The sequence below is a fragment of the Suillus discolor genome, assembly GCF_016758755.1.
Source record: "Suillus discolor strain FC423 chromosome Unknown F5147scaffold_426, whole genome shotgun sequence".
Lineage (NCBI taxonomy): Eukaryota > Fungi > Basidiomycota > Agaricomycetes > Boletales > Suillaceae > Suillus > Suillus discolor.
Window position 1 is genome coordinate 1 of NW_024541673.1, and position 16,431 is coordinate 16,431.

Sequence of the window (16,431 nt, forward strand, 5' to 3'; positions counted from 1 at the left end):
GGTATCACTAAGTGGTGTTGCATCGATAGTAGCATACATGTCCCTATGGTTTGCAAAAGGGGGAGTGTCGTTGTGCTTAATGAGAATTGCGGCCCACAAGTAGAGAAGTGTATTAATCTGCTTTGCGGACATTTGATTACACATGAATAAGAACTCTGCCATCTCAAATTCAGCTTGATCGTTATAAGGTGTCCAGTCGGTCGGGGGAGCATCCATATGAGGCAGTGGGGGTGCATCCTGGTCGATAAATGACCCGTTAGCATCACATTTGAGTCCTAAGTCAAAAGAAATGAGTGACATGGTATGATGGACTCCTAAAAAAACACTCACCTGTGAGGTGTGGATGGAATGTGCGGAATAAACGCCCCATATCCACCCAAGTACCTTCCTCAGGTACAAAGCCTCCATCCTCCTGCTCACCTGCTGTGTCTTGATGGAAATTCTCGTCGATAACCTGATTTTCACCTGTTGGAGTGGGAGAATGACTTCTCGGAGGTATAAATCTGGGACCTGCAAGTGGAGTTGTGCGATTGAGGTCTCGCTGTATTTGTTGAGCACTATGCTTCGTATTTGTGTGTTGGGTGAGGCCAGACTTGTTTTGAAGACCCTGTTGCAGTTCGGAAATCAACAGACAAGCCTGGTGACAGCTGGGGCCATGGTGAGCGGTGAGCAGTCGCAGTTGGCAACGGATACCAGGAAATGGAGTATATAGAATGCAGATTAGACTAATACTAGCTAGTAAGTGTGTGAATCAAAAATTATGACATGTTCAATATTGAATGAATAAAAATTTGCTGGTTCATTGCCACTTTTCTGCTAGCGTCTACATTCCTTCAACGCCTTACTGCCAATGTTCCTTCAACAGCTTGTCCTTGCTCTCTCTATTCTCTACATATGCCTCGGCCCGCAACATGCCCAGGGAATGCCAACATACATCCCGGACAGGTAGTTCTTGATGCGAATTGTGTGGCGCGCCCATAGGAGGTAATTGCTGCTGAAAAAAAGAAGGCATCAGCAGAGAAATCAGCCAAGGTGACTGCCTTGGATAATGCCCAAAAGCAGGTCGCTGCAAAGGAAGATGCCATGGCTGTCGAGCAGATGGCTCAATGTGCTGGCCCTGGACCCCTTGTCAGAGCAAAGCCTAAGCCGCACCCAGCGACCAAGGCAGTCACAGCGCCAACTGCAAACCTGTTACAGTAACATGGCACGAGTCCCCCGCCAGCAGAGAGCCCTCTGCCACCCGCACGGCTATAGACGACACCGGAGCCTCACCACCTCTATAGACGATAGATGATGATAGATGAGAGACGATAAGCGGCAACTGCCGGCTTAGTCAGCGGTCTGGACCGCACGTGACATGGACATGACGACATAGGTCTAGAAGACCTATTTATGTTATCAAGATAGAAGGCAAGCCTCGTGTTGCCTCGTGTACTGATAGAAGGATACCACGTGGATCCTATCTCTGATAGAAGCGTACCGCATGGACGCTATCTACGATAGAAGCCCGCCTCATGGACGCTATCTCTGACTCATGTAGATAAGCATATTAGAACCCAGCTTTAGGCTGAGCTTAGATACGATAGAGTAGCCTTATATAAGGTCGAAGATTAAAGTAGATGTTCCTTACTTTAATCTTACTAGGTTTACCCTTGAACTCCTTGTCCCGCTAAAGCTACCTGCTCGACATCGACTCGTACCTTCAGTGACGCCTCTCACTGTCTGTAAACCCTGCTATCATCTCAGCGTAACCCCTCGTTAACCACCACGAGCTACGTTCGAGTACGCAACCTTTGCTTGTCTGTAAAGGCCGACGACTCTCAGCACTCGGTACCACTGTCGTGGTTGTCGCTGTTTAGATCATCCTAGTCGCACACGACCGCTTGTCGTAACAAAAGATTAAAGTCCAAATCGCACGTCACCCATCTGTGACGCCAGATCCCTGATCGCACCTATCTTCAACGCTACCGAAGATCTGTAGAAGAAACCCCGAAACGTACCGGCCTGACCAGTCGCAAGAATATAAGAACCGCTGTCACAGTAGAAAACTTCCTGCTCGGAACACTACGAAGATCGAAGATAACCATCTCCAATATGGCAACTTCCCGAAACACCTTGGCCGCTTCCCACCTTACGGGAAAGGAAACTCGTATCTACCTGAACGAGAAAAGATGCTTTGTATGCCACGTCATTGGCCACAAAGCCGCGGGCTGCCCACAGTGGCCCAGAACCCCGCGGAGAAAGATGATCGAAGAAGACCTCCGGTTGAACTCTATCAAAGAGACCGGAGTTAAGAAGAACGAACTACGGGTGAACGCCACCCTACTAACCAGAACGAGAAACACTCCCATCGCGACATCCATGGTCGTAGACTCCGGGGCGTGTCAGTCCTTCATAAACAAAGACTTCTGTACTACACACAGAATCTCGTCGCACCAGCTAGAGAAGCCTTTCACGCTCTCTAACGCTGACGGATCCAGCTTCGGAAAGAAGCCAATCGAGAGGTATTGCACCCTCTCCTTCCAGGTAGACGAACGGGTATGCACCGAACGGTTTTACCTTGCCGAGCTTACTCCAAAAGAGAAGCTCATGCTCGGACAACCCTGGCTTATCAGCCATAACCCCACCATCAACTGGATGAACGGCACGGTGACTCTCAAAAGCACCGCAGATTCCCGAAAGAAAGAAAAGGAGATTGACTCCGACCGGAAGAAGAACGGCAAGACGCCCCTCTTCCAGAAAGAAGAAAAGAGGGGCGCACAGAAAAGGAAAAGGTCCGTTTCCCCAACCACTCCCCGCGCCTTCTCCAGTGGCCTCGCTTCTATGAGCTTGGCACCAACAATGAAGATCGTACCGGTTCCTGAAGAACCGCACGGAAACCCGCCATCCGTGAAACTCCCTATCCCCACCGCGCGATCTACAAAAATCGCAAAGAAAGATTCGCTGCCTCGTATCGACCTCGCAGCAAAGCGATTTGAGCAGAAGAAACCGGCCACTGATCCGGAGACAACTCAGAAGAAGGTCGTAAGACCTGCGGTAATTTCGGACTATATCATCCCGGAAACACACGCGAAGAAGATCGGACCGGCTGTTCAGCCGATGAAAGAAGAGACTCCTGGACCTTATCAGTTCTCGGCGGAGCCTGCATCAGTCCTCGGAAAAGGACGTGCAGTTATGACAGAAGAACCGCCTATCTCGAAGGCACCTAGACTGGCCCCTGAACCAGAGAAAACTCAGACGACCCCTAGATTTGAATTTTCTGGAGAACCGATCTCCGTTCTCGGAAAAGGAAGAGCCGTATCGACGGCAGAACCACCTGAAGCCAAGAAACTCAGGTTTTACGAAAGCCCGGCTGATGACACCGACACAGCCGACGAAAACCCCATCCCGAATTCCCTGAACCTCTCCATGCCTTCCGCGGAGATCCCCGCTGATAACATCGATGCAATGATGCAACACCGGGAACCCGCACCTGAACCGTCCTCTGACTCGGACTTCGACATGTTCTTAGAACGTGTTCGTATTATAAACGAGGCCCACCGCCTGAAGGATCTGAGTAAAAATGACCCTGACGAGTTTGCTCGTCTTGTAAAGAAGGAAGAAGACGAAGTCGGACCGCAATTTGTCCGCTTCACAGATATGGAATCCGATGATGACCGAAGCGACGAAGCAATAACGCTCGCTTCCGACCTAGGGGCGCTACACGCGCCACACCCTGCTTCCAATCCCATTGAAAACATATGGTTGGATTTAGAAGAACCATCGACGCACGCCTGGCGCATGGTTGATGACGAAGGAAACGAAATCGAGTACGAAGGCCCTGACGACGGCCTTGATTTTTAGACTGAAGATTAGTCATGGTAGACTAACGGCTTATTGAGGGGGTAAAATCCCTGATTTATTCCCGTTTCACGCACGACCCCCTACCACGAATACCATTTCCCGACTACTTCTCTATGATCTTTGATGACGACTTCGACGATGCTCCGCAACGAGGGTAAACTACGAAGAGCCCGGCAAGGCTTTAAACTGCGCAGCGGTCCGTAACGACCTAAAACTATGATCGTCCGAGAAGACGTAAAACTAGGAGAAAGGACGAACTCCCCGAACGGCCCCCACAGCCCTGGAACCCCTTATCCACGATCCTTCGACAATCAATGAAGATTTACTCAACATAGATTAAGAAGACCCCTCCTCGCGAGACGACCCCAAGAAACTCCTGCAAGCCTTGGCACCTGCGCCTGGACCCCGCACCTTCCTCACCCAATGAAGATTATATCAACAAAAGGTTAAAAGAAGATGACCTTCCACATCCAGATAGATCTTGAAATATAGATCGAAACGAAAGATAACGAAGAAGAACCGGAGACAGAACGAACCCTCGGAAACTCCTGCAAGCCCGCGGATCTCTTATCCACAGAACCCCCTTCGACATCCAGATAGATCATGACAGATCTCAACAAAAGATAAGAAGACGATCCTCCGGAACGAGGCTAAACTATCACGAGGCGAACTCCTTATCCATGGAATCCTCTAGAACGACTTCTACCTTAATGAAACAAGAGATGAAGACGATCCTCCGGAACGAGGCTAAACTATCACGAGGCGAACCCCTACCCATGGAATCCTCTAGAACGACTTCGACTCTGATCAACAAAAGATGATGAAGACGACCCTCCGGAATGAGGTAAAACTATCATGAGACGAACTCCTCGGAAACTCCTGCAAGCCCTCGGAACCCTCTAGATCCGTGAACCGAATCAAACAAAAGATAACGGAACACACCCACTTCCATTATGGCAATGATTACCACCCTCTGATGAAGACGAACCTTGATCCCGAGTATAAACAAAGGATTAACGAAGATCGTACCTATCACGGCACCTCCCCTCTGATAGTGAAGAACCGCACCTCGTGTCCCGATAACGAGAAGATCTAAGCCTCATGGCTAGATAGATAGCGATAGAAGATATCAACAAAAGATAAGTCTCGAATCAAGCGGAGCTTGGAAACGACATGGAGCAACCATATAAGCCTCCCGTGAATGTCTACATTCCCCAGAACCTCCCAACATCATGACGACCTCTATTGAAGAAGAAACTATCCGCATTGCACTTAAGGACTCCGACTACGGACGCATCCTTAAGACGATTGAGAACAACGCGTTCAGCGAGACCGCTATTCTCACCCCTATGTACTCCCAAGTGATCGACGACATCCTTGGTGAGCAAGATGCCAGACTCGGTGCAGGGACATCCCTTGCTGTCTGCATTATCCGTACCACGAAGCTACTGGAAGACGTAGCCAATCGTGATGACCTCGATGAAGGCACGAAGAAACTTGCCGTGCTTCATTTACAGAAAAGGATTCGCGTACTCGCGCTTCACCTCCTTCCGCTCGACTTCCCAGACATCGCGAACCAAGCTGTCAGAACAGTCGAGGCAAGGCCTCATGTTGAAGAAAGATCCAGACCAGTGCGCCCGCTGAGACGAAAGGCGGCCACTATAGATCGTACCCGTACCACGCTCTGCAAGCGTTGCGGAGGATACGGACACACATTTAGAAAGTGTCCAGATTATGTTTGTTGCGTCTGCGACGAACTAGGACCCGACCACCTGTCGGTCCACTGCCCTCAGCTCAATGGACGCATCGTACTCCAAGAGTTTAGAGATGAAGAGAAGTTTTTCGAAGCTCTCTTAGATTGGGAGCATAACCATAAAGCGCTTGCGGACCTCACGCTTAGACACCCAGCACCGCCTTCGCCCGAACCAGAAACTCCCCCCGTACCAGCCGTCTCCACGCCTACGACACCCCCGACGATGGAAGCTGACGAAGAACACAGGATACTCAAAGTCGGTGACTTTGACGCTAGTAGAGGGGTAATGTTACAGTAACATGGCACGAGTCCCCCGCCAGCAGAGAGCCCTCTGCCACCCGCACGGCTATAGACGACACCGGAGCCTCACCACCTCTATAGACGATAGATGATGATAGATGAGAGACGATAAGCGGCAACTGCCGGCTTAGTCAGCGGTCTGGACCGCACGTGACATGGACATGACGACATAGGTCTAGAAGACCTATTTATGTTATCAAGATAGAAGGCAAGCCTCGTGTTGCCTCGTGTACTGATAGAAGGATACCACGTGGATCCTATCTCTGATAGAAGCGTACCGCATGGACGCTATCTACGATAGAAGCCCGCCTCATGGACGCTATCTCTGACTCATGTAGATAAGCATATTAGAACCCAGCTTTAGGCTGAGCTTAGATACGATAGAGTAGCCTTATATAAGGTCGAAGATTAAAGTAGATGTTCCTTACTTTAATCTTACTAGGTTTACCCTTGAACTCCTTGTCCCGCTAAAGCTACCTGCTCGACATCGACTCGTACCTTCAGTGACGCCTCTCACTGTCTGTAAACCCTGCTATCATCTCAGCGTAACCCCTCGTTAACCACCATGAGCTACGTTCGAGTACGCAACCTTTGCTTGTCTGTAAAGGCCGACGACTCTCAGCACTCGGTACCACTGTCGTGGTTGTCGCTGTTTAGATCATCCTAGTCGCACACGACCGCTTGTCGTAACAAAACCTCAACAAGACACATAAGCCTTACGAAATATATAATGTTGCAAGGACTTACCAATCCTATACCATTTGTACAGCTGTTGGGACAAGTCCAGCGTCTCAAGACACCAACACCCAAAGGAAAAAATATCCAGGCTTGAAACTCACCTTCAAGGATGGTGTGAACGCCAGTCGAAAAGTGTCCAATAATGATGTAGCATCCTTAAGTGAAACACGTGTTGGAAGCGCCGTTGATAATGGGAAATTCCGGAAGTCGCTGTAAGTTTGTCTTAACTGTGATGTTACTTCTATCAGAGCTGACTCTTTATTACTTTGATCTGTTCCACTCCCTACAATGTAGGGGATCTGAATCATCCAAGCTTGCAGAGGGAGCGGGAGTAGGGAAGTGGGCCAGAGGTGTGGTGTCCAAGTCCCAAGTGAAGCCTTCTGCGCCACCAAGTGCACGTGCCAGCGGTAAGTACAGTCTGATTTTTGTGCACATCACTAATAAATTTTCAGTGATCGCACACAATTATGCAGAAGGATTCGAAGACGACGACCCACCTGAAGATCATGACGATAGCATACCTACGAGTTGGGGTGGGCTGGTGAGTGAATTCATGCTTGCGAATGGGAACTACTTGAATAAAGGCAGGGCATTGTGCATATTTCTCAGACCACTGATGAACCGAGGGGACGAAAACGTGGATTATCCACGGCCTTGACAGACGACCTTGAACCCGAAGAGCAGCGTGAAATGGAGGAAGACCAAGATGCTGATGAAGATGTTCAGGAGGATGTCGACATGACGGATCAGCAGGGTGACATTGAGGTAAGTACTAGTGGTTCCTGTGAAATAGATGAATCACTTACCATGGTTCCGGAATTTCATAGGTCTGTGAAGTGTCAAACAGTCGGCTCACAACCTCTGTCGGCAGAATCTACTCTGGTAGCCTCAGTACTGACAAATTCCTTTGCAGATGTCAGTTAGTGTTATGGAGATCGCAACAGACGACCAGACACCTAAGTACATCAAAACTGAAAATGGATGTGCACCACTTAGACTCAATCAGAAGAGAGTAAAACCAAAGAATTCGCACCTACCCAGCGGTGCTCAGAACTCGACCTTTCGTTCCGTATTTATTCCAACGGTCATCCACTGGGTCGGAAATAGCCAATATCCATGGACTATCTATCCTGGAGCAGAAGTTTTCAGACATTCTCGACGATATCTCCCTGGTGGTGGATCCCACTGCTGGAAACTTTCAGTATGATGATGGCTGCAATCTCGCCTTCACTCTTGTGAGTGAATTCCTATTCTAGTACTATTAGTTGACCGCAATGCTGGCAGGTATCTCAAAGGATCTCTGAGTGGAGAGGAAATTTTGGCTCCACTGCTATCAGCATCCTCATGACATTTTTTGCCTCGACAGATGAATACAACACTAAGGAGGCACAGAAAGCATACACCGAATATCAACTCGAAGATTCACGCTTTGTGTATGAAGACCCGGATAGTGAAGACTTGCCTGGAGCTTTCTTATCAGAATTCATTTTGCACATCTTCGCTGTTCAACTCAACGCCACCCAAGGATGCCAGATAATTGACTTGCTTGACTTCGAGTTACCTGGACATGCAACAGCCCTTGCACTGACCACCGCAGCCATGAGTTTTGCATCGCCTTTACAAAAGTTACTAATTTATCATTTGCAGGCCGAGTGTGCACTTATTTTAGCTCGCAACGACCTCATTGTGGAAGATACTTCGGACCAAGGGAAACACAAGGTCATGTTGACGCTCAACCACGCCACCAACAAAATGAGTAACACAGGCACTGCTTTTTCTTTGGGCAATTGGGAGACTGATATGATCACATACATGGAGTGAATCAAGGAGCTGCCCTTCGACTGCGTGCAAGAAATCATCCAACGATCTCAAGCGTACATGAAGCGTACTCGCTGCAGGGGTCCAGACAAAGACAATATTCTCAATGATGGAAGTCAGGTCCCCATGAATCTGTGTTTGCATATCCGTATCTGTAGTATTTGTTTCTTTATTTCTTTATTTCGATTTTTCTTGCTCTGACACCATTATATTTAACAGAACTTGGTTGGCCACTATATGTGCGCATCTCCCCGCCTCAAATCATCAATCACTTCAATCCCTGCTCACGCCATCGTCAATTCCTTTCATATGCATTTTCTAATTTTTTTTCATCATTTTCATAGATTGCCTTGAACCAATTGATATCCTTTTTCGCCTTAGTCTACTTAGTATCATTCTGTCCTACAAAATAATGATATCCTTAGCTGCCTTATTTGCCTGATTTTAAGTGAACTGCCTTGGTTTAAGGAAGTGGATCTACTTTTTTCGCCTTATTTTAAGGCAGAAAAACGGCCTTAAATTTGCCTTATTGTACGAATTAAGGCACTTAAGGAGCAAATAAGGCACGAAAAGGCACTCGATGATTTGCTGATGTTCGGGTTTGGACCTAGGTTCTGGACAGACTCCTACCCATCAGCAGTGTGTTGAGAGTACATCCGAGTGCCGCCACACAAACCAAATACAACCAACAATAATTCAAACAGCACAACTTTAGACTCTAACACACTTGGCCGACTGGCACAAGTTGTTGGTGGTGCAAGAGTTTGACCTTGTTTGTATCTCCCATTTGTATCAGCTCAATAATAAAGGCAAGGGGAAGATTCGAACGCGGGTCGTAAGGCAAAAAAGGGAGTATAACTTACCACTACACCATAGTGGTTTCTCTTTCATCAGCAAACCAGCTGGTACCTGTACAATGTTGTACAAGACTGTACAAGCCTGTACAAGCCTTACAGTCACACAGGAAAGTCTACCCTTTACAGTCCTGTCACAAGGTCTCACAATATATACAAATGTTACAGTCTGTGCCTTTGTACAGACAATACACATGATACATGTTGTGTAGGTGATACATGTTGTATAGGTGGCACATGTTGTATAGGTGGCACATTTTATATAAGTTTATGCAGTTGCTAGACATTGTACAGGCTTGTAAAGGATGCAAAAACCATGCTGATTGTCACAAATTACAACATGCTGAATGAGAGAGTATGCTAGATTATAAGATGATGTTGACATCCTCCATATCACTGCCTCCCATACCACCCTCGTCAAAATCAAGGTCACCCGCCCCAATCATAGCCCACTGCTCCAACATCTCCTCGAGCTCCGCACGACAGTCAGGATTTTCTAGAAGTGCGTCTGTAGACCTCTGCAGCGAGTTGAAATCAACCCTACATTTATCTGCAGAGAGGTCTGGGACTTTGTCAGTGCCGGTCTCGCAAAACCCAGTGAGGACACCCTTCATCTGTTGATTCGTCAATGACTAAATAACACAAATAAAATAAAAAACAGGGCACACCACGGCGCCCACAAGAAGCAGCCCATTGACAGGTATTGCACGTTGAAATTCAGATGTGTTCTTGAGGGCTTTCTTGCTATTACCATAGTAGAATTCGAGGCAGCCATCCCTGAGAGCTTGCAAGACAAAATTCTTCCATTTGCCCTATAAAACTAATAGTGAGTGGCTGCCTTGGGAGGCGTAAACAGGTAACCATACATTAGATGAATCAGGAACATAAAGATAATCACCGGTCTTGAGTAACTTGGTGGCCTTCACAATGACACATTTCTGTACCTCATCCTTGCGCGCCATGGTGCCCTTCGGGAAGATATCGTATGATGCTTTCGCGACGGAGATAACAACTTTCTTCAGCTCCGTGCGAAACGTAAATAGATCATCACAGAGCTGACAGTAAAGATATAAGTTTATAGTACATCCATTAATGAGACACTTACCAGCTGCGACATTTGTGTCGTGTACTGCGGAAAATAGCCTAAGAAGCAAGATGAGATTCGCAAAGGGGGTCAGGCAATGTGAGGAACCTATTTACCGTTGTCCAATTTGATCTTTTTTTTGTGGTACATCCACAATTCAGCGTCAAGAACTTCTTGCGCAAGTTGTAGCGCCTCTCGATGATCTGGAATGGGATGTGTTAGAACAGCCTGCAGACGCATTTCTAACTTCGCTGCCTGCAAAAATGCTTGCCAGGCAGGTGGGTAAAAGCCGAGCTTTGCGGGGTCCTCTTGGACTATCTTGGCCTTGCGCTTATTTCTGTATGAATCTGGCTCATCATGTGTAGCATGACTGGAGGAAGTGCTTCGCCTAGATGGAGAACGCCGATGAGGAAACTGCATGTGGGGGGGACGCTGAGATACGCGTGTATGAGGTGATGCCGAACACCGATATGGAGATCTTGAGCGTGTAGAATGGCGAGAGTGCACGCGGGAGGAAGAAGGGTGTGTAGATGGGACACGCTGAGATGTATGTCTAGTACGAGCCGACACCAAACACCGATATGGAGACCTTGAGCATGTAGAATGGCGAGAGTGCACGTGGGAGGAAGAAGGGCGCATGGACGGGACACGCTGAGATGTGTGTCTACAAGGCGACACCGAACACTGGTCTGGATACTTTGAGTGGTTAGAAGTAATGTGAGGTTAGCACTCACATTTAGGAGGTCGCACTAGAGCAGATGACCCAGTAGACACCACATGTCGAGGTGACAGTTGATGAGGAGACTTCGACTGGCTAGAAGCACGTCTGCGTTCAGTATGTTTCGCCTTCAATAGATAAGTTAAGGAAGGAGCCTTGCGCCATCCATTCTTCATTTGATGACGCTCGAGAACATCAAAAGCTTCCTGAAGAGTGTGTGATAAGATTAACCTCAAGACAAAAATGAAAACACTTTCCTCTGTTTCGTCTCTGGCTGCGTTGTCGAGCTCATTGTTGAAATCATCATCAATACCACTGTCCTGAGCGTCAGGTTCGTCCCTCTGAGTACCAGGCTCGTCGTCAAAATCCCCATCAATACCTTGATTGAAATCCCTAAGCATCAGGCTAAACGTTGAGATCCCATCATACCTTGATTCAGAAAATCGTCCACAGTATCGGGCTCATGGTCGAAATCTTCCTGAGCTTCACCTTCGTACATGCCATCCAAATCGTCTTCGTGTTGTCCAAAGTCCGTGGTATCACCTGTTTCAAGTGTTTGCTCCTGGTCCTGAACTTCGTCCCTGCATTGGGCACATGTGACAACAGACGGATGAGATAGTAGCAGAAGATGTACCTTTCCTCATTTTCCCCGTCAGTTTGGTCCTGGTCCTGGTCGTCGTTGTCACCGATACCATGCTCTGGAGCTTGATTTCCAGCCTCCTCCTCATGGGTACGCTCATTAGACCGTGGCGCCTTCTGGGTGTTCTGACTGCCAGTTGAAGTGGGCTGCCGAAACCCAAACCTACCTGAAGACTGAGCTGTGCTTGGGGCTGTTCGGAGAGATGCGTCAGAGTGTTGGCATCCTGGGTTAGGTTGCTGGCATCCAGGATGGACATTCTTGTTGATACCAACAGAACACTGAGTAAGATTGGAGCTCCCGGTCAGAGACCTTTTAGTAGTAGCCTGAAAGAATGTTAGCTTTTGGGAGTTTATATTAGAATATCAACTATACACACTTTTCTTCAGTTTCTGGAGCTGGGAAGGAGCCATGGGGTTTTCTTCTGCATCACTAATGTCAAGATTGGTCTCCTTCCGACCTTTCCTTGCCGGGGCCGCTAAGAGTCTGTTCGGGCACCCTTGTTTACGCAAATTTGGATTTGACTCACACAAAATTTTGGCTTAGGTGATTTGCTGGTCACAATGTGACATACATAGATCAATCACAATCGCTGGCATGCCCATTACTCGACGACAGTCCATCTATCTACACAACACTCACAGGATGTCACGCGGTTGCAAAAGTGCTCGTGGTGGTTTAGAAGCGACGGAATCAAAGGATCAATGTGTATGGACCGAAATGGATGAGACTTTACTCATCGAGTATATCACTGCCAACCGCCCCAAAGGCGGGGATGGCATGAACTTTGACAAGAAATTCTGGGTCTCTATTGCTGATAGCATGGCAAACCATGCCTGCTCAGGTGCACCCAAGACACCAATGGCGTGTCAATCGAAATGGGCACGGGTGCATGCTATCTCACTCTCGATCAGTCAAACCTTCACTGATGAACTTCTAGCTCCGAAGTCTATACAACGTAGTCCACAAAGTGGCTAACACATCTGGATTGTCTTACAGCTTGGAGAATGGAGCCTCGATTACCGCAGAGTCAGAAAGTATGTGGGCAGACTTTGTCAAGGTATGGCGACTCGACTCTGCACAGCACTATGCTAATGAGTACTACGTACCAATAGAAAAACTCCAAAGCCAAGAGCCTCAAGGACAAAGGGTGGAAGCACTATGACTCATTGAAGGGTCTCATCCCTGTCAAAACTGCGAACAACCACTCCTTTTTTGCCACCGGCATCACACAGCGCTCTAACTCGAACATTGCCAACATTCCCTCACACTCTAACAACAATGCAGTCGCCTCTTCCTCTTTCGATGAAGTCCACATGTCGGATCTTGGAGATGCCCTTGATGGGCTCGAGTTTAGTACCACAGTGCAGGCTGGTCCTGAGCGCGCGACTGTTGTCGCCGACTCAGATCCTCAAATGGGCCCTACCGGTGATACCAATGCCGCAGGGCCCTCAATCTTTGGTGCTTCGCACCAACTCCCACTTGATGCATCCATCTTCCCTAGTGCGCCATCATTGACTGCTTCCGGCAAATGGAAAGCTATCAATGACGATGATAGCACACTCGCTGTTGTCTGTCCTGCATATTCGATGAAGTCCGGAGATTCGGGAAAGTCAGCACGCCTGTCAATGCCATTGGCCCTCCAGCAGATGGGGTCTGATATTCAAGGCCTCAATTCAATGTTTGAGCGTGCGACTCATGCTTTCGAGGCCAACGCCTCAAACGCCTCCGCACAATGTGTGGATCCTATTCCCTTACGTAGGCAGAAGGCAGTGGCGCAATTGCAGACTGAGGACTTGGAGGATTATCAGTTGCTCAACGTATTGAATAAGTTTCAGAGTGACATCGCCATTGTTGACATCTATCTCGCTATCAAAAAACCTAGTCTTAGAAAGTTGTTTTTGGACCAGCACTCAAAGTAGTAGCGTGCCCCGATACTAGCATTCAATAGCTCAATGTAATATCACCGCATTTTGACGTACAACTATGATAATGTTTCTATGATTGCTTGTGCGCCCCTCCGAACTCTTTCCTCGTTGTAAGCTTCCCACATCTCGGCAGCGATACGGTCACGATGAAGGTTTGCACAAGAACGTGCTTGTTCAGTAGGAGGACTATCAGCAAGGCTTCCGGTATCAGTGAGGAGGTGCTCATCTAATATGTTGCGATACTCCATCATGTCGTTTGGATCGTGAACTTGGATGACGTTATGCACGAGGCACAATGCAGGAGGGATGCGTACTTGGATTCCCATGGCATACTCTGGCGGAAGGAGAAGTATGCGGAACCGGTGCTTGACAACACCGAAGATGCGCTCAACAACGTTTCGGAGCATGGCGTGACGTAAATTAAATAGCTCTTTGTGGTTGCGAGGTCTATATAACAATGTGAACATAAGTATATGTACTGACACTTGTGGAACACACTTACAAAAGATTGGCCCGACCCCATTCTGCAAGATGGTAGTGCACACCCCGATATGGGACTAGTAGCTCGTCACATGAGCCAAATCCAGCGTCGGCAAGGTAGTATTTTCCCTCAGGGATGGTGAAGTCAGTAGTGCGGGCGTCATGGTAGAGACAGGCATCTGAAGCGGATCCTCCCCAGCCGCTCAGCATGTAATTGAAGGATAAATTGAAGGAACACGCGGCAAGGCAGTTTTGGAAGAAATTGCCCTTGCGGTCCCGGGCAGCATGGCGATCCTCGCCGAAAGGATGGCACACAATGTGCGTGCCATCAATAGCACCGATAGCATCTGCAAAAAATGGAAAGAACTTCGGGTTTCAAACAATTTCGACAGGAGGAGGGCTGTCCGCATCAGGGAGTCGGACATATGTGGTATATATTGGTGGGGAAGAGAATGCGAAGAGAATCTGTTTGAAATATCTTGAAAAAACATTGTGTTAGTGAGTTGCAGGAAAGCGGCAGTGTACGTACTTGGAAATTGTCTTGTTTGATCGCTGAAAGTGTTCACCGATGTGACGAATTGAGAGACCTGTAACAGACGCATACAGGAATATCGCGAGCTGCTCCTCCAGGGGCACATGCTTTGAGTCTCTGCATCCTGCTTGTCGAAGCAGATTGATAAGGACATAGAATACGTGCTTGCGAACTCCGAGCTCGCATCGGATGCGTTCTGGATGTCTGGTGAGTAACTCAGTGACCTAGGCAGTCCCTGATAAGGCAGAAGTGTAATATGGCTGTTTATTGTAGTGTGTATTGGAATAGGCCTCGATTGTGGTTGTTGTTGCATTGACCACTGTGATCACCGTGCGCAGAGCTTGCATGGTGGCATACATAATCCATGATAGGTACCTTTGAACATCCTCCTCTGCGTTACCAGACCCATCGTCCAGTATGTCTTCTGCCTCGGTCTGGGCAGGGTCGTAATCAACTGAGTCTGTGTCGCAATCAGGATTGTTATGAGGCATCGTGCTGGTAGTACACTAGTAGTAGACGTTATCAGCGTGACAATCTCATTGAAGTTCTGACCATCACCTAAGCCAAAATTTTGTATGAGTCAGATCCAAATTTGCATAAACAAGGGTGCCCAAACAGACTCTAAGGTTTCCCCAGCTTTTCTCAACTGGTCTGCATGTCCACCTTGGCCTCGCGTAGATCTCTCACTTCGTCGAGTACCCTCGGAGACTTTGTATGAGTGCCTGGCCCTCTTCTTCGGAGGCATCGAGTGACAAGGCGGGGGAAGTGTCAAGATTCTAAAACCTGTCGCCACCAATTAGTACCCAGAGTCGTATCACATAAGCTGATGCTTGACGTACTAAACTAGCACAACAGAGTACGTGTACAGGTACAGTAGACTCCAAACGTAATAATAATTAGAGGGTACAACAAGTTGCGTTTTGATAGTGGGAGTTGAAGGATATTAAGAAATACGAGAAGGATAAGAGACTTGAGAATTGTGATGAAGACAAGAGGCCTCAGAGTCCATAATACAGAGCGCCAGCACTCGGAAAGAGGATTGTGGGATGACATGTATGGAAAAAAAAGTTCAGACACCTTCTCAATGCCTCCTCCGAGTCGTCGTTTGTTTTTTTTTTCGTGGGGAACGAGACGACAAAGGCTCGGAAAGTGCTGTAGAGGGTATCGGAGGATCTACTAGTGATCTGCTAAGACAAGCAGAACGATGCGGTGAAGGCTCAGATGGCCCTGCTGGGGGTGTGAAGGGCATGGGATGCTGATGTGCGGGAGTGAAGACTCTGGGATGCTGCTGTGCCGGGATGAAGACTCTGGAGTTGTCCTAAAGGAGGTGGTTCTTCACCAATAGATCTCATGAATATATCGAGTAGGTGGAGGACTCCAGAGTGGGTCATCTCTACCTGATTTTGGGGCGCGTTCGCACTGTAAACCATGGTGCCCCATTTCTGCACGAGAGGTCGGAATTCTGCAAAATATTTGGATGTCTTGGCGACCAAGAATCTGCCTTGCATCAAAACCCCCATTTTTGTGAAACAGATCGTACTCAGAGCCAAATGGGTATCTGCATTGCCCAAAGCTTCATAAGCGCTCGCCCACGGCAAAGTCTGCTGGGACCAGGTGGGTGCCAATTGGCCATGTGGCCCCCTATACTTAGCAACAAATTCGAAGAAAATATAGAATAAAGATTCGAGGTCATCGCTGGGCCGGTGTTCGATTAGATCTGTATTGAAGTCGACATTCTGAAGAGCA

At 48.0% G+C, this 16,431-nt stretch overlaps 1 protein-coding gene across 1 annotated transcript; it reads left to right on the forward strand.

Annotated features, from left to right (window-relative positions):
- Positions 1–5,075: 5,075 nt before the first annotated feature.
- Positions 5,076–8,455, forward strand: F5147DRAFT_660881 (uncharacterized protein; the record flags this gene model as incomplete). Its single annotated transcript, XM_041434694.1, has 8 exons — positions 5,076–5,856; positions 6,666–6,846; positions 6,929–7,041; positions 7,087–7,175; positions 7,244–7,399; positions 7,548–7,617; positions 7,742–7,869; positions 7,919–8,455. 8 exons carry the CDS (start codon positions 5,076–5,078, stop codon positions 8,453–8,455), a joined length of 2,055 nt encoding a protein of 684 aa, XP_041284215.1.
- Positions 8,456–16,431: the final 7,976 nt, after the last annotated feature.